This window comes from Diabrotica virgifera, chromosome 2 (assembly GCF_917563875.1).
Source record: "Diabrotica virgifera virgifera chromosome 2, PGI_DIABVI_V3a".
In the NCBI taxonomy this organism is placed as follows: Eukaryota; Metazoa; Arthropoda; class Insecta; order Coleoptera; family Chrysomelidae; genus Diabrotica; species Diabrotica virgifera.
The window spans coordinates 127,011,287-127,037,026 of NC_065444.1; the positions used below are offsets into that span (position 1 = coordinate 127,011,287).

Consider the following 25,740-nt stretch of genomic DNA (forward strand, 5'->3'; position numbering starts at 1 on the left):
GTTTATTTGTTATTAAAGATATCAGAAAAACTAAAAAAGTAAAATGTTCACAAAATATGAGACTACAACATAATTTCGATGTCTACCCACCTGTGTACCATTTCCTCCCACCAGGATGTCTCAAACTTTTGTTCCTATAATTAAGTGTTCAAAATGTGCTCCATCTACTTCCTGAAAGTAATGCATTCTTTTCATTTTATCAAACACTTGCCACCAAACGAGCATTTTAGTCAAATCTATAACAAGTTTCTTAACTAGCTTAACAATTCATAATTAAAATTGTGCATTAATTGACAACTTAGGAATGTTAAAACGTAACAAAGGCAAAAATGAAGTAAGTTTGGTGTAGGAAAAAATTTTTTCCACCTACCTCTACCGAAAGTATACTTTTCCTGACCTGATTGTAGGGAGCAAAGTCGTACTTTTCCTCATAGGAAGGGGAAAGTACTTTTCCTCCCTAGGGAGGAAAAGTAAAAGTGACGTCATGGTATGTCATTGATGAAATAACTTATTGGCGCCCTATACAATATTCTATTATCTATTACGTAAGTATCTATACATTTTAACGTTTATTTATAAAACACCCTGTATTTTGCAGAATGGTAAAAACAGTAAATTGTTTTTTTGATTTAACAATGTTAATATTAATAATTTGACTTATATTTGACAGTTATACTGTACCTACTTGTTAGTTTTAGTGCTCTAATAATTTTTGTCAGTTAGTTACATAAATAAATGATTAAAAATGAAAAAATTACTTGATATTTGAGGAAGGTGGAAAAATCATATGTATAACATGGGAGTAAAGTGCCTTCCCCCCTCGAATGATTACTGCCCTCCGCTACGCGTCGGGCTGTAAACTTCATTCTCGGGAGGAAAAGTAGCACTTTCCTCCCTTGTTATACAAATAGCTATTTGTATAGCAATTATAGAGTGAGTTTTATGTATGGAAACACAATTATCTCGGAAACGACTTGTACGATTTTTATAAATATTGGTGGGTAGGGGTTTTCTAATGCGGCCGATATTCTAGTGATAATTACATTGTTGTCAGATCTTCCATTATTCTGGAAATCTAACGAACTTTCTTATTTCAAATGGAACACCCTGTATATTTTTTGCGTTTTGAAGTCCTTAAGAAATACTGATAATTTTTTGTTATATTCCCCAAACCTAAATGCCATAGTTTCGGAGTTATTGCTACATTTATTAAAAAAAAAAAAAATTAAACAAATTATAAAAATCAGTTTTTTCGGCCCGTGTAGATTTTATTTTGAATTCTTTGGATAATTGGGAACAAAACGGTCTTTTGTAACTTTTCTCTAAAGTTAATTGTTTTCGAGTTATAAGCAATTTAAAACTGAAAAAAATCGAATAATGATGATTTTTAAGGTTCAAAAACACAAATAAAAAATATTATTTTTGAAACTGGAAAGTAATCAAATTCAAGCTAAACCCTTCTTATAGGGGTTTGCTATAAAAAATTTTGGCACGTTTTATTCTAAAACATTGATTTTTAATAATTGTTAATGAAGCGCATTGAGAGGACGGGTGATCGGGCTACATTAACAACTAAAGAACAATATTTTAGAATGAAACAAACTCAAATTACTTATTGGTGATTGATAAAATAAGGCTTGAACTTGAATTCGCGTACTTCGCAGTTTCAAAAATAATATCTTTTATTTGTGTTTTTTAACCTTGAAAATCGTCATTATTCGACTTTTTTTCAGTTTTAAATTGTTTATCACTGGAAAACGATTAACTTTAGAGAAAAATTACAAAGAACTTTTTTGTTCCCAATGGTCCAAAGAACGTAAAAAAATGTATACCCGGGCCGAAAAAATTGATTTTTATAATTGGTTTAATTTTTTTTTAAATAAATGTAGCAATAACTCCGAAATTATGCTCTTTAGGCATAGGGAATATAACATGAAAAATAATCAGTATTTCTTAAGGACTTCAACACGCAAAAAATATACAGGGTATTCCATTTAAAATAAGAAAGTTAATTAGATTTTCAGAAAAACGGAAGATTTGACAACAATGTAATTATCCCTATAATATCGGCCGCATTAGAAAACCCCTACCCACCAAAATTTATAAAAATCGTGCAAGCCGTTTCCGAGAAAATTGAGCGTTTCCATACATAAAACTCACTCTGTATGATTAGCTGTACTTCTCATATTTATATTAGTATGGTATAACTAAACCCAAACACAGACATCCAAAGTGAAAGTTATCCTTTAACACCAAATTGTTCTATATGGTTCACATATTATTCAGTCAAAAGTTACACCATTTTGAGCGTCGGGTTTGAGGGGGAGGTGGGGGAGAAGTCGCCAATATAGTAGTTTGTTAGGTTTTTCGTCCATATTTCTAAAACTATGCGGTTTAGTGAACAATGTAATGTACAAAAATGTTCTACATTGAATTATAAACAAAAAAGTTCCTATGCATAATCCTCTTAAAACTACCGGTTCCAAAGTTACAGAAGTAGTATAGTGTAATTGGTCCAAAAAAGGCCTAGCCCCGGCATCCAAAATAAAAGTTTTCCTGCAACACCAAATTGTTCTATATGGTCCACATATTGTTCAGTAAAAAGTTATACCATTTTGAGCGTCGGGTTTGGGGGGACCGGGAGGGGAAAGTCGGTAAATTAATAGTCTTTTAAGTTTTTCGTCAATATTTCCTATGTTTTCCAAACCTTAGCGGCTTAGCGTGAACAATATTCTGTACAAAAATTTTCTACATTAAAGAAGCGAAAATTTTACTGTTGGAAAGATATTCATGCGACATTGTCCATAGAAAGTTCACAGTAGGTTTCTTCGTACCAGAGATTTATATGGTCTAGGCCTGTAGAAGCCTCTTGAAGGTGGTGAAGTTGACGTTCCTTCAAGGCCCTATCAGTAACATACCTCCGGCCATTAAAATAGCAAATTATATTTAGAAAACACAATCCTGTTAAAAAAATTAGTTTCCTCAGTAATAATATTATAATTTGCCCAAAAAATGTAAAACATATGGAAAACCTCCACTTTACACCCTCAGTAACTCCGGAACCATTGATTTAGAACAATTATGCACGCGATCTTTTTTGTTTCAAATTTAATGTATAACTTTTTGTATACAATATTGTTCACGCTAAAGCGCTTAAGTTTATAAATATTGGCAAAAAACATAAGAAACTACTAATTTACCGACATCTCCCCTCCCACTCCCCCAAACACGACGCTCAAAATGGTGTAACTTTTTAATGAACAATCAGCCGTGTGATGGATGACCGAAGTTATCGTTAACGTGAAGTTATCCTGTAGTTATGTTATAATCCTCGAATTGGGGTGATGTATCATATTTAACTTAACTACTTGCGTTACTTCTTGACAGTTCTTGAGTTATCTGGTATATCAACTGTCACTTTATAACGCGACGTTAAACCTCAAGTTATGAGATAACTCTGTAGTTATGTAAGGATATGTAAGGTTAGTTCATCTTTTGACTTGTTTTTAGATAGAAATCAAGTGAATATTCAACGAAGAACGATGCTTTATGTTGTCCTAGGATTTTGTGCGGCATGTTATTAATTTAATATCAAATATAAAGCAGTACAATTAAAATAATAATTAACAATAAAAAGTAAAGCTATAGAAGGGGAATACAATTTTAAAAATCATACAAAAATCAACTCGAGATATAATTTTTGAATATTAGTTGAAATTTATAAACATATGCAGTGTTGCCAGACAAATTTTTGTAAATGCACTGGAATGACTGAACAAATGATTTTGTACAAAAACTTTAAAAAACGTCGTTTAATGATATTTGAAGCAAATTTCTTATATCACAAAATTGGAGGTTTTTACTTTAAGATAGTTTAGTATCAAAAGTTTGGTTGTTAATTGTATCAAATTGGTACACTTGTACCAAGTCTGGCACCGCTGCTGTTATGGGTATCTTCCCATCCTTTCAAGCTTGTGGCACGTTCCGATCAATCTCTCGCGCTCACTCCAACTTGTACTACTTCTACATAAGGTTATCTTTGTTACTGTAACCTTTTTTCCTCAAATGTTATTTCTAATATAACGTTGATGAAATAACTATCTCATAACTCTGACCGATACATCACACCGAATTTTACCTAAATAGTTATGAGCATCGTTATTCCTGAGAGTTATCTTAACTTTAACTCAAACGTTAAAGTTAACTTCGGTCATCCATCACACGACTGAATATGTGGACCACAAACCATACATACTTATAGACGTTTCACGTAAATTGTCAAGGTCAAGACAGCAAATTAGTTACCATTCCAATCCAGAGATGTCGCTGTCAGTCAATTCTCTTGTCATATTTAACAACTGACAGTTGACAATTAAATTAATTTGTTATTTACTTTTTATTTTACAGTTTGTGGCTTAAATATTTTATTACAGTGGTGTTACGTTTTTAATTAGATTTAATCACAATTTTAATCAATTGTATTAACCTCCTCTCCGTTTTTGTGAGTAGAATTTTTAGTTTACATTGATCATCCCGTGTTGTGTATCTCCACATTTAAAAAAACAATATAATAGATCCTGAAACATTTTATTCCAATATACAAGTGTGTCATCAACATTTCGGGCCTATATATTTTTGGAAGTTTGTGAAAGATTATAAGGTATTTATCTAAACAATCATCCTACAAGATTATTTCAAAAATTTTCATTCAACTCAATATTACACATCAGTGCTTTCACGTGACACATGGCAGTAGTGTTTATAGCATTTTGAAAACAAATTGGAATATTTGAAGTTTTCAGTAAAACATTGAATAAAACATTGAATTGTCTTTCTGTTGTTTTAATTTCCTGCGAAATTTCATCAAAAATCCCGCAAAATTTATAATTTGAAATTCCCACGTAACAAATTTGTCAATTTAGTTCCCATTCCAATCAAGAGATGGCGTTAATTCGATCCGAAAGATTAACATGGCCGTGAAACGTCTATGAGTATGTATGGTTTGTGATGTGGACCATATAGAACAATTTGGTGTTGGAGGAAAACTTTTATTTTGGATGACGGGGTTGGGCCTTTTTTTGGACCAATTTATACTATACTACCTCCGTAACTTTGGAACCATTCATTTTAAAAGGATTAATTATGCATAGGACCTTTTTAGTTTAAAATTCAATGTAGAACATTTTTGTATAGAACATTGTTCACTCCAAACCGCATAGTTTTAGAAATATTGACGATAAACTTAAAAAACTACTAATTTACCGACTTCTCCCCCACCTCCCCACCCCAAACCCGACGCTCAAAATGGTGTAACTTTTTACTGAGCATTATGTGGACCATATAGAACAATTTGGTGTTGAAGGAAAACTTTCACTTTGGATGTCTGGGTTATGCCTTTTTTTGGATCAATTGTATCATACTATATGTACATGCTTTATATTTTGGGATACATAATAAAAATTATTTTATTTATTACCTGATATATTTATATGTAATAACCCAAAGTCACAAATAAATATTTTAACAATAGGTGTATACAAACCGAACATACTACAAAAATGATTGAAAATGTTGTCTATTCAAGTCGAAACACATACACACACAAACTCTTTTTGCAACACCTTTTGCCACCTCTTCCAGGTTTGAAATTGGTGGTAAATAAATGAAACTTTTTAAAACGGTATACAAACACTTACATATGTGTAACTCCAAATTATATATCTATTTTGGGATGGAATTTAAGTGTTGCATGGAATTTAAGTGGAATAAGTGGAATTTAAGTGAGCATTCGGGCATAAAAAATTAATGGTAGGGGAGCCCAAGCGGGGATTTTTGCAGTCACTCGAGCGCGTCAGATTAGCATATGGTGAGAAACCTGGTACCCTGCAGATGTACCTCTACTATATATTGGCTCTTAACACAGGGGAGTTCGTTAAGGGGGGCCCGAAAAAAAAAATCTGCCCTTAAAAAAACTCGAAATTGTCAGATTAAGATAAGGTAGGTTAAGTACATGCAAACGAGTGTATATTTCAAAAATCTGACGATTTGAGCCGGGCGTAAGGAAATGGGTGAGCCCCAAATTTTCACAAGAAAAAACCGAATATTTCGCGAAATGAATGACAGATCGAAAAACTAAAAAATATGTGCTCAATATTTTTTAAAAATCTATCGAATGATACCAAACACGACTTTTCACGGAGAGGGGTGGGGGGTAAATTTAATATTTTAATTACGAATCCCGTGATATTTCGCGAAATGAACATCAGATCGAAAAACTGTAAAATACACTTATTCAATATTTTTGAAAAATCTGTCGAAAGGCACCAAACACGACCCCCCATGGATGTGGGGCGGGGGGTTACTTTAAAATCTTAAATAGGAACCCTCATTTTTTATTGCAGATTTGGATTCCTTACGTAAAAATAAGTAACTTTTATTCGACACATTTTTTCGAATTATGGATAGATGTCGCTATAATCGGAAAAAACGATTGTTGGAAATGGAAAATTAAATTAAAAAATGGCAAGCGCCCACTAAAATGGAAAATTTTACTTAACTTTTTTTGGTTTTAAGACCTACTGTTTACAACCCAATAGGTCCCCAAAGCGCTCGAGTGACTGCACATTTAGCATACTTTGCTCCCCTACCATAAAGATATTAAATCGTTTCTCTAGTAATAATTAATAACACTTAAAAGTTAACTGAATAAATTAAGTATCTCATTGTGATATTGTACAATACGTAGTAATTATGCCTTCAAAGTTATGCCATCAATATTTATGATAATGACTAACTTTAGCTGTACACTATTCTCAACGTAGAAAATTTTTGACTAAGTTCTGTCAGTATCTCTGAAAATCCTATGAAAAACTGAGCATCATTTGACAATGTCGTTCTGAAGGTATTTTCTTGTAGCATCTTAACACACTTACTAATTAATGCAAATTACTATTTTTACTGAGAATTAGCTGCAATCTTATTTTAAAATAAGTTTATTTGATGTGTCGATTTCCAGTTCGGATATCGTTCCCAAAGTACGAAACATTAATAAATTTAAAAAAATTGACAATTCAGACATTATAGACCTGGATCCCGCGTAAGAAAAAAAAGTTGATTAATAGCAAGCTGAAAATTTGTTAATAGCTTAACGGTGTCTAGTCGGACAAACATTGATGCACGGGAACACTGAAACAGGGGAAGTTTTAACGGTGGAGCATGATAAACGTGTCGTCCTGACAAGTTTATGATGGTGAAAAATAGCAAGTTGTTTTTAAGTTTATTCAATAGCCAACGTTATATTATATATGAAAAAATGTTTGTCCGACAAAAAGGTTGGGCATTTTAACGAGTCCGACACGTAGAACATGTCACATCACAGGAACTATGTTGGTGATGAATAGCAGTCTGATTTTTGCATGAGAGTTTAATGAAAGGTTAAAAAAGCAATTGGAAGTTCTGTCGGACAAAATGAATGGGAAATTTTCCTAGTCGGACATTCTAAACATGTAAGATATAGACAAAAATGGTGGTGATAAATAGCAAGCTAATTTTGATTTGTTTATGTACAAATTATATTTTGTAACGCAAAAAGTTATATGTCGGACAAAAAGTTTGGGCAAATCGAAGGAAATAAATAAAAAACATTTTTTCAGAATGACTTCGTCACATATTGATAAAGCTATGTTAGTTGTATATTATTATTTATATTCACATATTTGCATGTGCATATATATACATGCACACTCCAAAAACAGTGAGGTAAGTATCAATGCATGTATATATTGCAAAACAATTATTTTTTTGGGTGGAGTTTGTTCTAGATATTCTCAAAATGATAATAAAAAATGTCAAAGAAGATGTGAAAGCAATCTCTTAGGGTTTTCTAATTAGGCGCATCAGAAAGTACGGAACATTTCCTACAAAAAACGTTGTATACATTTTTTTCCATACTCAAATCTTAACCCTGTAAACGACATTGAAAAATGTGAAGAGTCTAAAACTTCGGTGCTTATAAGAATAGACGTAAATATGACACATTATGCTTAGAAGTATGTATTAGAAGGCTGCATTTGTCAGTGTGACACTTTGTGCTATAAAAGTAGTATTTGAAAGTACATGGTCTCTGAGTTTCTGTTTGCCACGTGTGTTGGAAATTAAAATTTATATTAACTATGGAGTATTTTTGTGTCTATTTTGAGTGTCAACAGTTTAAATTTTAAGTCGCCAAATCAAAAGTGAAACCATTCAACGGAACATTTTTGAGTAATTTTCGAACATTTTACAAAGTTAGTAAAATACTTGGTCATCAATTCAATGAGGTTCAGTTGCCAGATAATTGTGAAAGTTCTATTGAATATCATTCTTCGTGCTATAATGCTTTGCTTGATTGAAAAAGGGTACCTAAATAAATTATTACTAAAATTGTATAACGTAATTTTTCTCAACTTTCTACAAATGAAATAATAATGTAATTAATATGTCACATGGCAAGAAATAATTTGCTGCCAAAATAAATCGATTAGTTTAAATTTGAAGTTACGATTGCAATTTATTATGAATTATTTTCAAAAGTGACAGTTTTTCTTAAATGGAAATGTATTCATAGACATAAGGGTAGACAGGGAATACAGTGCAAAAAGTCAATAGGTGGTCTATCTATCTCTTTTAACCAAGCGATCCCGCGCATGTGGCAGATAAAGATAGCTAGACCACTCAATCCCTAATATAATTTGCCTGATCTACTATAAATTACTATTACAGTGAGGTATCTAAATGATGTTGAGATAAATCGAAAGATATCGATTGTAATTGATTGCAGGTACTTTTGACATAGAATAATCACCCCTTATTGAAATATCAAAAATTATTTTTTGAAATTGTCCGACTACAAAATCTACCCCTTATTTTTTTTCCGACAACAGTCATTCTTGGTAAGGAATAATTTACTTAATTAAATTTCGTCTTTGTCGGAAAGCTATTTATCACCAGCATTTTTGTCTATATCTTACCTGTTTAGAATATCCGACTACGAAAACTTCCCATTAATTTTGTCGGACAGAACTTCCAACTGCTTTTTTAACCTTTCATTAAACTCTCATGCAAAAATCAGACTGCTATTCATCACCAACATAATTCCTGTGATGTGACATGTTCTACGTGTCGGACTCGTTAAAATGCCCAACATTTTTGTCGGACAAACATTTTCGCATATATTACATAACATTGGCTATCGAATAAACTTAAAAACAACTTGCTATTTTTCACAATCATAAACTTGTCAGGACGACACGTTTATCATGGTCCACAATTAAAACTTCCCCTGTTCCAGTGTTCCCGTGAATCAAAGTTTGTCCGACTAGACACCGTTAAGCTATTAACAAATTTTCAGCTTGCTATTAATCAACTTTTCTTTCTTACGCGGGATCCAGGTCTATTAATTTTTAAAGTTTATGATATTTTTATTTAAAATAAAATTTTTATTTAAAATGACTTTAAAATGATATGGTAAATACTATTTTTGGAATGCGTTCCTGGGACGATTTTATTGGAACATAGTTCATTCGACTACATGAAATCAACTTCTACTTAAGAAAACACTTGAAAAAAAAGCATGTGATTTGTCATTAAAAAGCCAACCACATACAAGGATGATAGTAAAATTCTCCCGTTAGTGATCCTACTACAAAACAGATTTTCCAGCATTGCGACATAGCATGTGTGTTATGTTGCCCAAAGACCGAAATGAGAGTGACACTAGCAATTATCTCATGGCACTTAATAAAGTGTTTAAATTTTTGATAATATTTTTTAAATCTCATTGTGATACTTTAGGGCTAACATTTGTAGGTGTCTGCAGTTGAAAAAAGTAAATAATAGTATAACTTACCAAAGGGTACATGAGCTTCCTTCTTACGAGATCTCTGTATTCTTTTTCCCGGAGGTCGATCACTACTACCAAACGAATCATTAGCCTTTGGTCGAGCTATTGGTTTACTAATCTTTTTCAGACCATTTTTGGTCAAATTAAAATTTTCAGCTTTAGAATTAGTTGATTCTATATTAACATCATTCATGGTTTTGTTCATTTTTTTCGAAAACTTCTGACCTGAACCTTTGCAATCATCGTTTTTCTTCTTCTTTGTTTCTTCTACTTTTATTTGAGGATCAGCAATGTTATCTAGAGAGGCCCACTTTCTGCTAAAATTACCACCCTTTGCAGTCTTTTTGTCACTTTTAGTTTGATTCAGATTTTTTTCATTTGGGACATCTTTAAGATCTATATTACCCTATAAATAATTAATCAAATAGTATTATAAAAGAAACAACAGGTAAAAGTAACACGCTTTTTTATATAATTAAAATAATAAGTAATTACAGCAAGATCTTTGTCGTCCATGGTACCAAATGAACGGATGTTACAAATATAATTCTCTGGAAATAATACAGGGTGTCCCAGACTAATTTAGCCATGCTATATCTTTTAAACGAATAGAGATATTCGAATGGGACAAAAAGTAGTTTATTCTACTTGTAATACACTTTAATCTGGCGTAGAAAAAAATCATACCCTATATATTCATCCCTTAGTTACAACCCCTAACTTTAGTTTTTTTAATAGCACCCTGTATATTTATTTATAGTTTTGGATGTGGTCTTCTATCATCTATTCAACACATTTTTTGAAAATAAAATCGGTTCGTAAATAACCAAGAAAATATCAGTTTGATTTTGTTCCTGTAAGTTAGGGATGAATATTTAGGGGATGAATTTTTTCTACGCGATATGAAAGTGTATTACAAATGGAATAGATCAGTTTTTGTCCAATTCGAAAATCTCTAATCGTTTCAGAAATATAGCCTGGATAAATTAGTCTGGGACACACAATTAACAAAAATAAACTGATAGTTTCTTGGTTATTTACGAACCGATTTTATTTTTAAAAAATGTCTTGAATAGACGATAAAAGACCACATCCAAAACTATAACAAAATATGCAGGGTGCTATTAAAAAAATTAAAGTTAGGGGTTGTAATTAAGGGATGAGTATTTAGGGGATGATTTTTTTGTACGCCATATTAAAGTGTATTACAAGTAGAATATATCACTTTTTGTCCCATTCGAAAATCTCTTTTCGTTTAAGAGATATAGCGTGGCTAAATTAGTCTGGGCCACCTTGTATAGTTAAGATTTAATTTTGGCAAAAAGATCGTAATACGAAAACTAAAAAGCATTTGTGTTGCCTTGGGATGTGTTAAAGACTGTACATACGCACCCGCAGTAATATAGAGGCACAATTAAAAAAAGTAGATTTTTGGGAAATCGCGTTTAAAGATTCTGGTTTCCAAAATTATAGCTATTTTTTTCAAATACATAACATGCTTATTATTTAAGTTATAAATGTGAAATTTGGCAGATTTGTTATTTGATAATTGCACTATAAATAGCGATGAGAAAAAAAATATAAATAAATTCCATTAATTACACGTAATTGAAAAAAATACTTTCAAGTTAGTCCCATATAGTACAAAAAACATAACAGAAATAAGGAACTGTTTAAGTTTGATCCCTTATATTATTAATGCCCTGTCACTGTTTATGCAAAATAACGATCTATTATGAATTAGACCCATTTATTTACTATATTTTGCATAATATAACGGCTCAACTAAAAACTATTCTATATAATACAGAATGTTAAAACACAAACTAACCAGGATTTTCGTCATAGAAAGACATGTTACTGATTGCTCCCTTGTAGCAGTAAAAACCAGAGGTGGCCGGGGAGAGTGTGAGAGAGGCATAAAAATATTTACCCAACCATTCATGTTCTTTTTCTCCCTCTGTCAATGCTAACCGGTAGATAATTTCATTTTGTGCCCATATCATTCAAAATCACATTTAACACAAATTTTGAGTTGAGCCTTTATATTACTGAGGGTGCGATATGTAAAGGTTATTGACAGATCATGAGTAATGCCAGATCCTTAAACCTCAGAAGGTACAAATGATTCTGAATGTAATAAGCTTACTATATGAACATAGTAAGGCTTTTAAAGGTCATAAAAAGATGTTGCAATGATGACATGGTGCAAGTAGTAGTTACCAAAGATATTCAAGATAATGAAAAAAAAAAGGAAGATGTTGATAAAATTTAAAACAAAACGCTCCAAGAACCGTGAGATCTTCTCATGGTGGAGGTGTGGTATGACAACGTTTTAGATTTTTAGATCATCAGTCCAACGTGTTAGTGGACGACCTCTGCTTCGCTAGGCATCATCTACATTCTTGTCTCCATTCCAGTATCCGCTTTGTCAATCTGTTATCTGTCATTTGAGCCACGTGACCTGCCCAGTGTTGCTCTCTACTGCATCAATCACTCCTGATCTTTGTCGTAGTTGGCAGTTTGGGATCTTGTCTCGTAGTGAAACGCCCAACACAGCACGCTCCATCGCCCTTTGAGACACACGCATCTTTTGCACTGTACTCCTGGTCATGGTCAACGTTTCAGTAGATTCCCAGATTTTATTAGCCTCTCGCGGAACAAGAATGGACCAAAAACAAACAACCGCAATTGACAGAAAATTATAAATCTACACCCCATTAACAGATCAATTGTCCCAAGGTAAAAAGAAATTACACGGAAAAACAAAACTGCGATTAATTCGGCAAAGGCCGAAAAATGTCCAGAGTACAGACTAACATAGATGTTAGTCCCGGCAGAGGAGAAAGTTATAATGGGAGGTGATTTCAATGCACATGTGGGTCAAGCCAAGACAGGATATGAAACAATACATGGGGGATTAGGCTTTGGAACTAGAAATGAAGCTGGAGATGACATGCTTGAATTAGCAACAGCATTGAATATGGCGATTGTTAATACATTCTTTAGAAAGAGAGAAACTCAGCTTATTACCTACAAAAGTGGACAACATCAATCCCAAATAGACTACTTCATGATAAGGAAAGAAGATATACGTGAATACAAGGACTGCAAGGTAATAGTTAGTGAGACAGTAAGCCAACAACATAAGCTGCTTGTTCTGGACATCGAAGTAAAAACCGAAACTAAACAAAAATATCGGAGAGGACCACAAAAAATCAAGTGGTGGATGCTAAAAGATGAGAAAGAAGGTCTATTCAGGGAAATAATAGTAGAAAAAATAAGTTGGAACATGAAAGGAAGCCCTAACACAATTTGGAGAAAAATGGTCAACATTATTAGAGAGACGGCTATTGAAACACTTGGGAAAACGCCAGCAAAAAAGTTTGAGGATAAAGAGACTTGGTGGTGGTCAAACGAAGTACAAGGAAAATTAAAAGAGAAGAGAAAATTATATAAAAAGTGGCAAGAAACCAGATCCGACACAGATCTTCAAAACTATAAGGTGGCGAAAAAGGAAGAGAAAGTAGCAGTAGCAAAAGCCAAAGCAGAAGCGTATTCAAACCTATACGATCAACTTGATACTAGGGAAGGCGAAACGAAGATAAATATATAAAATAGCCAAGCAGAGAGCAAAGAAAGCAAAAGATTTTAATCAGATTAGATGTATCCGAGATGAAAATAATAAAATACTAGTTCACGAGGAAGTGGCTCAAGCGCTTCAAAAAATAAAGAAAGGAAAAGCAGTCGGACCAGATGATATTTCTGGGGAAGTATGGAGAGCATTGGGAGAGACAGGAATAAGTTGGCTAGCAGGTCTATTTAATAGAATTATGGAAGTTGGACAAATGCCAGACGAATGGAGAAGCAGTATATTAGTACCTGTCTACAAAAACAAGGGAGACATACAACAATGTACAAACTACAGGGCTATAAGACTACTTAGCCATACCATGAAAATATGGGAGAGAGTAATTGATAGACGGATACGTGAAGAAATCGAAATATCCGATATCAATTTGGCTTTATGCAGGGCAGATCAACAACAGATGCAATTTTCATTGTAAGGCAACTGATGGAAAAATACCGGAATAAAGAGACCAACGCTCATATGGTATTCATTGATCTTGAGAAAGCATATGATAGAGTTCCTCGAGAGATTCTATGGTTGGCACTCAATAAGAAAGGAGTCCTTGGCGAATATGTAAAGATTGTGAGAGATATGTACGAGGGAGTAACGACTAGTGTTAGGACAGGTGTGGGAGAGACTAATAAATTTCAGGTGAAAGTAGGATTGCACCAAGGCTCGGTGCTTAGCCCTCATTTATTCTCATTAGTTTTGGACCAGATAACAGCGAAACTACAGGGTAGCATTCCATGGTGCCTAATGTATGCTGATGATTTAGTGTTATAAGGAAATAGTGAAAGAGACTTGGAACAAAAACTGGAACAGTGGAGACAAGCTCTGGAGGAAAAAGGTTTAAAACTTAGTAGGACAAAAACAGAGTATTTAGAATGTTCATTTAAAGATGGAGTTACTACAAATCAAATGGTATCTTTGGATGGTGAAATGATTGTGAAAAGCAATAGTTTTAAGTACGTAGGATCGGTATTACAGAGTAATGGAGAAATAGATGGAGATGCATGCAGTAGAATTAGGGCTGGATGGATGAAGTGGAAATAAGCGAGTGGTGTGTTGTGGGAAGCAATTAGGGAAGCCGACCCCACATAGGGATAAGGCAAAGAGAATGATGATGATGACAGACTAACATAGATGTAAGCACACAAAAGATCTTTTAGTGTGCAGTGTGGGCAAGTATATAATTTATAATGCCAAAATCACCTCTTTACAATCTACAATGTATCAGAAAAATAATACCATATAGCTAATGTATTTATCGACAAAAGACTTTGTAGTCCCTTTGGGTCTTCTGCACTACTGATGGTTGGCTATACTTTTAGGAACTATGGTAAATATGTATATGATTATTCAATATATTGCATGTGTTAAACAAGGCTGCTTTTTACCTGTGCTGACACTTTATCCTGCAGTAATTTTGCATGAATCACACAGCTCCTCAGCATGCAGCACATCCATCTGCAGCTTGTTTCATCTATTCCTTTTAGATGAAACGCTCTTCTAATTGCTTCGTAGGGGGTATTGTCAAATGCTTCCCAACATCAGGAAATGCAACCAACATCACTGTTTTCCAGAATATACCCCATCTTCTGTATTAGATGGTGTATTAGACTTTCAACCAATACAAAATCCCTAATGTGCTTACGGAGCAGTTTTTCTAGAGACTTCAGTACTAATAACATCAGGCTTATCAGCCTCACTTCAGTACTAATAACATCAGGCTTATCAGCCTCATGGGCCTAGCTTTTTCCTTCTGGTTTTGCCAGGCTTGGGTATAAAAACAACCCTCATGAGCATCTATGTTTTTTGTATGTACCCCAGTACTAAACAAGCCTTTAGTATCATACATAATTTTTGTACAGAAAATAATTTTCCTTCTCTAGAAGTGCTGGCTAAATCCCGTCCAGAATGCAACAATCATATAGATATAATGACAGGTAAAGTATCGACAGATCATGCTTCTAATGGAAAGTCGATCAGTGGAACAACCACGAACACACTGGAATTATAATATACTGGAGAAACATTGGAAAACAGGCAGACTAGAGGACTATATGAATTGCATGCTCATAATTGATTTTTATTAAAGGATAATTCTGAAGTCCATACGGCTCAAATAATAAAAGAGGAAGGAGGTCAATAAGAACATAAATCTTTTACCATGGCCAGCAAAAAGTCCTGGTGCAGGCCATCCTGGTTAAAAACTTAAAAGTATTGTAGTAAAGAAAAGAGAGACGTTCTCACAAACAATTTATTTTACCACTGACGACCGGTTTCGCTGTTTACAATTTATACAGCATCATCAGGTCCGGTTAAAGTAAAATCAAATGCTACAAACAACAAAAAACCAGAGTTAGTAAGATGGTCTGGTTTAAATAAAAATTTAATGATACAGCCAATATCAAAGTACATATGTTCATGCATGCACATGAATACCCACATGTACGTGCGCATGGTGTACAATCCACATACTCACAAACATGCACGCATTCATGTGCAGTGGCAAGCAAAAGTATGTCAAGTATAAGATATATACTTACTTTCCGGTATAAGGGAAGAATGTAGTAGTATTCAATATCATACTTTTCTGTGCACTTTGCTAGAGGGATGGTTGGTGAAGGGAAAGATTTCAATGTAATATATTAACTAAACATTGGTGGGGTCTTGAGGGGTTTAGAGGGAAATACGACATTAAACCGATAGTCTAATTTGTTAGTTATATATAGTGATGTTATTTTAATTTAATTATATATGGTGATGTTGTTTTAATTATTAACGTAGCTTTTAATTATATATGATAGTTAGATGTTGTGCTGGGTGTGCGATTTTTAGAACAGATTGGTCGTTTATGTAATAGATGTGATCTGTTTGCGAATATTTATTTGATATGTTTAAAAATGAAATTGAAGAAGAAATTGAACAATAGTAATTTGTTAAAACTTTTTCATATAAAAATATTAAAAATTGTCAAAAAATTAGTCAAAATGTAAAATCATTCATAACTGACTCAGAGTTAAAGCTAAGTGTTAAGGCAATGTAGTAAGTAAATTAAACTTATTGTAATGTGAAGTTATAATTATCTATAGTACAATGAAAAACTATGGAATATCACTAAGAAGTTTAAAAAAGTTAAAGTGTAGAAAAAATTAATAATGATAAATGAAAAAATGAAAAAAGCTTTGTAAAAACTTTTTATTTCAAACTCAACAAATATTACTATGCAATAGAAATAGAGATAGAAATAAAAAGTTTTTACAAAGCTTTTTTCATTTTTTCATTTATTATTATTAATTTTTTCTACACTTTAACTTTTTTAAACTTCTTAGTGATATTCCATAGTTTTTCATTGTACTATAGATAATTATAACTTCACATTACAATAAGTTTAATTTACTTACTACATTGCCTTAACACTTAGCTTTAACTCTGAGTAAGTTATGAATGATTTTACATTTTGACTAATTTTTTGACAATTTTTAATATTTTTATATGAAAAAGTTTTAACAAATTACTATTGTTCAATTTCTTCTTCAATTTCATTTTTAAACATATCAAATAAATATTCGCAAACAGATCACATCTATTACATAAACGACCAATCTGTTCTAAAAATCGCACACCCAGCACAACATCTAACTATCATATATAATTAAAAGCTACATTAATAATTAAAACAACATCACCATATATAATTAAATTAAAATAACATCACTATATATAACTAACAAATTAGACTATCGGTTTAATGTCGTATTTCCCTCTAAACCCCTCAAGACCCCACCAATGTTTAGTTAATATATTACATTAAAATCTTTCCCTTCACCAACCATCCCTCTAGCAAAGTGCACAGAAAAGTATGATATTGAATACTACTACATTCTTCCCTTATACCGGAAAGTAAGTATATATCTTATACTTGACATACTTTTGCTTGCCACTGCACATGAATGCGTGCATGTTTGTGAGTATGTGGATTGTACACCATGCGCACGTACATGTGGGTATTCATGTGCATGCATGAACATATGTACTTTGATATTGGCTGTATCATTAAATTTTTATTTAAACCAGACCATCTTACTAACTCTGGTTTTTTGTTGTTTGTAGCATTTGATTTTACTTTAACCGGACCTGATGATGCTGTATAAATTGTAAACAGCGAAACCTAAAGGATCGTTTAAACACAGCGATATATCAAACAACTTATCAAGGTCAATCGAGTTGTTGCAACTTATCATTGTGTGTAAACGGTGCATCGCACGACTTATCAAAGTTGGAGTTGGGTTGAGGTTGGTATCAACTTATCACAAGGATCGAGTTGTTTTAATTTATCGTCGTGTCTAAACGGTACAGCGATTTATCATTGGACTTGGGTCGTATCAATTTAGGAGAATCTTACCGTATTAGAATTTATTTACATATACAGGGTGTAACAAAAATACAGGTCATAAATTAAATCACATAATATTCTGAGACCAAAAATAGTTCGAATGAACCTAACTTACTAGTGATGTTGATTATAGTTACTTTCGAGTAATCAATACAAATCGTTACTTTTGAATAAAGTAATCATTTCAAGTATTCGTTACTTTGATTACTTTGATTACTTTTGTATTGAGTATTTTTCGGTAGATAGATATTTTGTGTAGATATTCGGATATAACAAGTAATCATTTACAGTATTCGTTACTTTGATTACTATGATTACTTTCGTTACTTTTGTATTTGAGTACCGGTAATCGTACCGAGAAGCGTATTTCTCGGTAGATAGGTATTTTTTATAGGTATTCGGATGTAATAAGTAATCATTTACAGTATTCGTTACTTTGATTACTATGATTACTTTTGTATTTGAGTACCGGTAATCATATCGAGAATCGTATTTCTCAGGAGGTAGGTAGGTAGGTAGGTATTTTGTACAGGTATTCGGATATAACAAGTAATCATTTACAGTATTCGTTACTTTGATTACTATGATTACTTTCGTTACTTTTGTATTTGAGTACCGGTAATCATATCGAGAATCGTATTTCTCAGTAGGTAGGTATTTTGTATAGGTATTCCCATATAACAAGTAATCATTTACACTATTCGTTACTTTGATTACTTTTGTATTTGAGTACCGGTAATCATATCGAGAATCGTATTTCTCGGTAGGTAGGTATGTTTTATAGGTATTCCGATATAACAACGACCTTCACCGATCTGTTTAAGGGATAAAAATGATTTGATTACTATGATTACTTTTGTTACTTTTGTATTTGAGTACCGGTAATCATATCGAGAATCGTATTTCTCAGTAGGTAGGTATTTTGTATAGGTATTCAGATATAACAATGACCTTCACCGATCTGTTTAATGGATAAAATGATTATATGTAAAATAGGAGATGATTGAATGCTCGAATAAATGAAATTTATGGAAATAAAAGGCAGATATCACCTAGTTGCTCGATATTTGCCTTTTATTTTCATAAATTTGATATGTAATTTATGATTTTAAAAATTACAAATAACAATAGGGGCGCCTGATATAATTTTGACCAGACTACTTAGTTATCTAATAATTAAAAAATGACTTTGTTTATAAATTCTTATTAAATTTTTTCGGCCCGTGTAGGTATTTATTAGAATTTTAGATTTTTGAATCATTCGAAACAAAAAAGGTGTTTTGTAATTTTTCTCTTGTTGATAATTTTCGAGTTAAACACAAATTAAAACCAAAAAAAAGGAAAATGGCAATTTTTAAGGCTAAAAACATAGTTAAAAAATAACATTTTTGAAATTACGAAGTACCTAAATTGAATTCAAACCTTCTTCTATCAGTTCTCGAAAGGATTTTGGGCTTATTTCATTTAAAAACTTTGTTTTTTAGTTATTAATGCAGTTTTGCAGGTTCGTAACAATTAAAAAAAATATTTTAGAATAAATCTTGCCAAAAATTGAGACCCGATAGAAAAAAGTTTAAGTAATTTGAATTTAGATACTTGATGATTACAACAATAATATATTTTACTTGTGTTTTTGGGTCTTGAAAATCGTCATTTGTGGTTTTTTTTCAGTTTTAAATTGTTTATAGCTCGAAAACGATCAATTTAAAAGAAAAATTACAAAATACCTTTTTTGTTTCAAATGATCCAGAAAATATACAATAATATCTTACCGGGCCGAAAAAATTTTAGTAGAATTTATTAAAAAACGTCATTTTTGATTATTAATTAATTAATGTCTGTACAAAATTATATCGGGCACATTTTGCTTTTTATAATTTTTAACAGAATAAATTCTATATCAAATAATTGTAGATAAACAAGTTTTAAATTAAATTAGGTTTTCTAACAAATGTAAACATATTTTAAGTTTTTTATTTTTATTTAAGCTATTTATAATACAAAAATAAAAACAATAAAATAAAATAATACATATAATACAATACAATAAAATACAATAATACAATTCAATATAATACAATAACATACAATAATAAGAATAATACAATACGATACAGTATGCAGGGGTCGGCAACTTTGGCCCGCGGGCCGCATGCGGCCCTTTGCGCCTTTTTGAAGGCCCGCCAAAGCACCAATATAATTTTAGAAAAAATCAAAAAACTTAGTGTCATGCCGAAATGTGGCCGATGGCAACAATGCGGGCTAACAGAATAATGGGAAGGTGTATTTCACTACAACGACAGTAGATACTTAATGAGTAGATACGTAATACAAGTTATTTTTAATTTGGTAAAATAATTCAGGTCTTATCATAGAAAAAATAAATAAAATGCCACAGAAAAAAAAATTAATGAGAAAAAGTGTGAATTTAATGAAAAGTTAATTAATAAAGAAAAAAAATATTTAATTGAAAATGGTTATTCATTTTTAAAAAAATATTTCTTTATATAATTTTATTAAAGCACTATGCTTAATTTGCAAAGAATCTATAAGAGTACCTATTCAAAGAAATTACGTTTGCCTCACCACTACATGAAACACAAAATTGAATGTGATAAATTTGAATCTCAATTCAGACAAAATAAAATTGGCTCTTTACAAAACTCATTAGACGGACAACAAAGCGCTTTTAAAAAATGTAAAGAACACAATTCAGCATTAAGTAATCAAAAAGTCCTTAATATTTCAAAATAGATTGCTTAACATAACAAACCATTTACGGAAGGGTAGTTCATTAAAAAATCTATCAAGGGGAAAGGAACAAAATGCAAAATTTTGACGCCTGCCAAAATTTTCAATGTATTTTAAATATAATAATTTTTTTCGAATCTTGAGAAAACTAATAAGTACCTATTTTTGAAAAATTTAAACGCAGAATGAAAGATTACTTTATTGCCGAGAGCCGAAAGTCCCTTAGAATGAATATAAAGTTTCTTTTGGGTGAGATATTTGAAATTAAAAATCACACCAAATTTTCTCCTTTTTTTTTCGCCCCTGTAACTTATTAAAATAAACATTATAGAAGTTTACAGGGACCTTCGCCTTCGGTAATAACGTAATATTTCATTCTGCGTTTTAATTTTTCAAAAATACTTATTAGTTTTCTCAGGATTCGAAAAAAATGAATCCCATTTAAATAGCATTGAAACCGAAAGTTCGTACCCATCCCCTTAACGCAATTTGACCAAAACAATTTTAAAAATTTGAAGATTTTAAATTGTCTGTACGCAGAGCAGTTCAATGTATTGAAATTATATCAATGTTTATTACAACAACAATGTTTCTTAAATTAAAAGAAAATTGTTCACAATTTAAGTACTTTTCATTGGCACTTACTTAATTAAAGTAACAATATAACTAACACTGCTCAATTGTTGATTGTTTTTGAATTAAAAAAATTGTGTAACAGAAGAACTTGTTACATTAGAAAGTCTCCATCGAAATACAAGAAGTAAAAATATATTTTTACAACTATTAAATTAGTAGATTTTTTCAATCTACTATCTCAAGTGTGGAAAATTAAAAAATAATCCTTTATCCTTTTGTCCATTGTATTTCGATGGTCAAAAAGCACACATATGGTTCCCATAATATGGGACATATGGCTCATTCGTTACAACTTTTCTCGAAATTCGGAATAATACACAATTGACAAGACAAGACAAATAACTTTATCACACACACTACACTAATTCAAAAAAGTACTTCAACTTCCTTTGTTACGGGCACAACTAGACCTGTCGCTCAGTTGTAAGTCCATATGTTGTAATAGAAATTTATGAGGGGCTTTTGAATTTTCAAAAACCACTTTTGTTAATGCGTAACCATAAATAAAAGTAGATATTTAACTCAACACAAGAACGTGTCAAGGAAGTTCGTGGAACTTTACGACTCGCAATTTCTCGGTACTAAACTATTTTAACACGTTAACTGCCTCATAGACGTTTATTTATTAATTTTTGGAGAAGTCAGAATAAGGTAAATATTTTTAAATTAAACGTACATAGAGGTATAGAAGAAGGGTTGGTGGTGAATAAGGGTTTTATCTATGGTGAGTGAATCCATACATAAAAATTATAAACATGTTTTTTTGTTTGTACAAAAGGATGTATCTATCTATAAATTTGGATTTGTTATCCAGTGATAACAATAACTCCAATAGTCTCTTAGATTATTGAAATGTGCCTTTAACACTAAGTACTTCGCTTAGAACCTAAGAACCTATATGGTAGCTCCAATGGTTTGTGGCTCTTCAGTTTCCGAGTCTGTTGCCACCGATGCCATGTTTTCTGTACCACATGAGGTTTATCAAGCATTAAACAATAATCTCCACACTGCCACTGTTTTTTGTGATTATGCCAAAGCTTTTGATTGTGTAAATCACGACATTTTGATAAAAAAACTAGATTTCTATGGAATTCGAGGTATTTCTTTGAACTGGTTTCAATCTTACTTGGAAAATAGGAAACAACTGGTTAGAGCAAATGATACAGACTCTAGTCTCAAAAATGTTGTATGTGGGGTACCGCAAGGTTCAGTATTGGGTCCTCTACTTTTCCTTATCTTTATTAATGACATCACTAGTTTAAAAATCGATGGAAAAGTTTTTCTTTTTGCTGACGATACCAGTATCACTTGGAGCAACTCAAATATCGCAACTCTTCATGCTACTATAACTTCTGATCTACTCACAATAAAATCCTGGTCAGATTCTAATTTACTCTCTTTTAACGTAGATAAAACAGTAGCATTACCCTATAAAGGAACTCTTCAACCCTTACCTCTTCATAACAGCCAATCAGTATCGTTGATTCTGTAAAGTTTCTTGGTATTTTTTTAGATAGCAACCTTAAATGGTCCCTTCATATCGATGTGTTAAGCAAGAAACTATCCTCAGCTTGCTTTGCAATAAGATCTGTCTCTAAGGAAATGGATTTAGCCTCTTCCAAAATAACATACTTTTCATTGTTCGAGTCCCATCTTCGATATGGTCTGCCTTTTTGGGGTTTTGGTACAGCTGCCCAATCCGATGTTATTTTTAAATTGCAAAAAAGAGCAATCAGATATCTGTTTGGCCTCAGAAGAACAACACATTGCAGAAGCTACTTCAAAGATCACAGAATTCTAACATTACCTTCTTTATATATTTTAGAAACTGTTTGCTTAATTCGTAAACATCTACATGTTTTTCCAGAAAGACCTAGACATGACTATTCCACCAGAAATTCTACTTTTGACATCTATTTACCGATCCCGTCCAGTGAGTTAATAAAGAAATCTATATTATATTCTGCAAAAAAACTATACAAGCATCTCCCTCTACAACTTAAATCTGCAACATCTTTCCCCAAGTTCCGTAAAATGACTAAAGCCTATTTATCTGAAAGACCATATTATTCAATAGCAGAGTTTCTTAACCAATAACTAAGAAATTACAGTATTGTTATGTATAAGTAGAATCTTAATCTATATTTGAGTGTCATATGCAGCAGCATAACTTATTAAATAACTTATTAAATTTCTTATTAAATTTCTTAAGGTAGATTACGCAATTTGCAATTTTTTTTTAATTTGGCAATAGATTGTTACTGATTTTTATTTGACTTTATTATGTTGTATTTATATTGACGATTTGTATAATTTTAGTAAATTGTATTTGTTATTGTATTTGTTATTGTTTTTATTTATGATTCTTGTAAGCTTTGTCTATAAAATTGTTAAATTTTTTCAAGACAATAAAGCATATTTCTATTCTATTATATTCTATTCTATTCAGTGCTCACTATTATCTATCAGGATTAGTGCAAGATTGTTTGGGTGGTTTTTCAATTTCACCAAATAGCGGCTGCTGTATTCACTTACTATTTCCTTAACTGTGCCTACTTGGGATCGTCTCGGACTTCCCTGTTTGATATAAACCAAGAAGATGCATTTGTTATGGTCCGTAGTACTTTCGACTGAAAGCGTATAGTTGTACATGTACACTTGTTTATATGTTTATGAATATATGTTTCTGTTTATAAATATATCATAAACTGGACATACAGGGTGGTGAATCGGAAAACGGGCCATAGGATACTCAATGTAAAATTCTAAACTGTTGAATTTCTGCTTCCCTAATTATGTTACATCAAAAGTCATGAGAAGTTATTTGTAGAGGATTGAAATCTGTATTAGAAACAGAAGTTACAATTGTTCTACGATTTAAACACATTCCAAAATTTTGAAAAATATAATGTATTTACCGCAGTAGGTATGTGTGGGCATGTTAGGCCACACGTTATTATTTAACTGACAGTGAGCACATTATTGACTGAAGAAGATATCTTTATTATTAATACTTCTCCTTAACTAAAGGTATCTTATCAACTTTATTGTGTTTTAAACAGTAATTGATAAAATAAATAAAAAAATTGACAGTTCAAATTGTTAATATAATAAATTTATTGTCAACAAATGCAACCTTATACACATTATGGTATTGCGTGTGGCCTAACTTTGGCGTATTACTCTGAAAAATGTATTATATTTTTACAAAATTTTGAATAATTATTGTTCGTAGAACAATATTAACAGTTGTTTTCAATACAGATTTCAATTCTCTACAAATAGTTTCTTATGACTTTTGATGTAAAATAATTAGGGAAGCAGGAATTCAACAGTTTAGAATTTTACATTGAGTTTCCTATGGCCCGCTTTCCAATTCACCACCCGGTATACATACATTAATGATACGCAATTTGGGTTTCGCAAAGGCCTGGGAACTCGTGAAGCTCTTTTTTCACTTAACATACTTATACAAAGGTGCCTGGACGTCAATCAAGATATATATGCGTGTTTTATTGACTATAATAAATTATTTGACAAAGTACGACATTAACAATTAATGCATGTCCTGGAATCAAAGAACATAGACCACAAATGACCTCAGGATTATATCGAATTTATACTATAAGCATTGAGCAAAAGTACGTGTTAACGATCAGCTGTCAGAGGAAATTGAAATCAGAAGTGGAGTGAGACAGGGATGCATGTTGTCGCCAATTCTTTTTAATGCCTACTCGGAAGAGATCTTGAAGTAAGCTCTTGAGGGTGCAACAGCTGGAATAAAGGTAAACGGTGTTCCCATTAACAACATTAGATATGCGAATGACACTGTCATCTTAGCTGAAAATATTGGGGATTTTCAGAGGCTAGTGACCAGAATATCGGAGTTTGGACAAGAATACGGGTTAACAATAAATGTCAAGAAGATAAAGTTTATGAGAATATCGAAAACTCAAAGAAATAACGAAAATCTCTTCATAAACGGATCCAATATCGAACGAGTCGACCAATATGCATACCTTGGAACAATGATCAACTCCACAGGAGATTACTTACAGGAAATCAAAATCAGAATAGAAAAGGCTAGAGCAAATTTTAACAAAATGCGAAAAGTGCTCTGCACAAGAGATTTGAAGTTGGAGCTAAGAGTTACTTTGGCTAGGTGCTACGTTTTCTCGACTTTGCTTTATGGAATGGAAGCTTGGACCTTGAATGCTGCATCAATGAAAAAACTAGAATCATTCGAGCTGTTGGTGTACAGAAGAATTCTGAAAATATCGTGGACAGAACACGTCACAAACAAAGAGGTTCTGAGAAAGATGAATAAAGGGATGGAAATCCTAAATACCATCAAAATAAGAAAATTGGAATATCTCGGACATATGTCACGTGGAGAGAGATACAGCTTGCTTAAATTGTTTATGGAGGGAAATATTCAAGGAA

At 32.1% G+C, this 25,740-nt stretch overlaps 1 protein-coding gene across 2 annotated transcripts in view; it reads right to left on the bottom strand.

Moving 5' to 3' along the window:
• LOC126879617 (dnaJ homolog dnj-5) overlaps positions 1–25,740 on the bottom strand; it is a 111,416-nt gene that overhangs the window by 49,495 nt on the left and 36,181 nt on the right. For both annotated transcript variants that reach the window (XM_050642792.1, XM_050642790.1), the window contains exon 4: positions 9,887–10,286. In XM_050642792.1, coding sequence (XP_050498749.1) covers positions 9,887–10,286 — 400 coding nt within the window. The remainder of the gene's footprint in view (positions 1–9,886; positions 10,287–25,740) is intronic.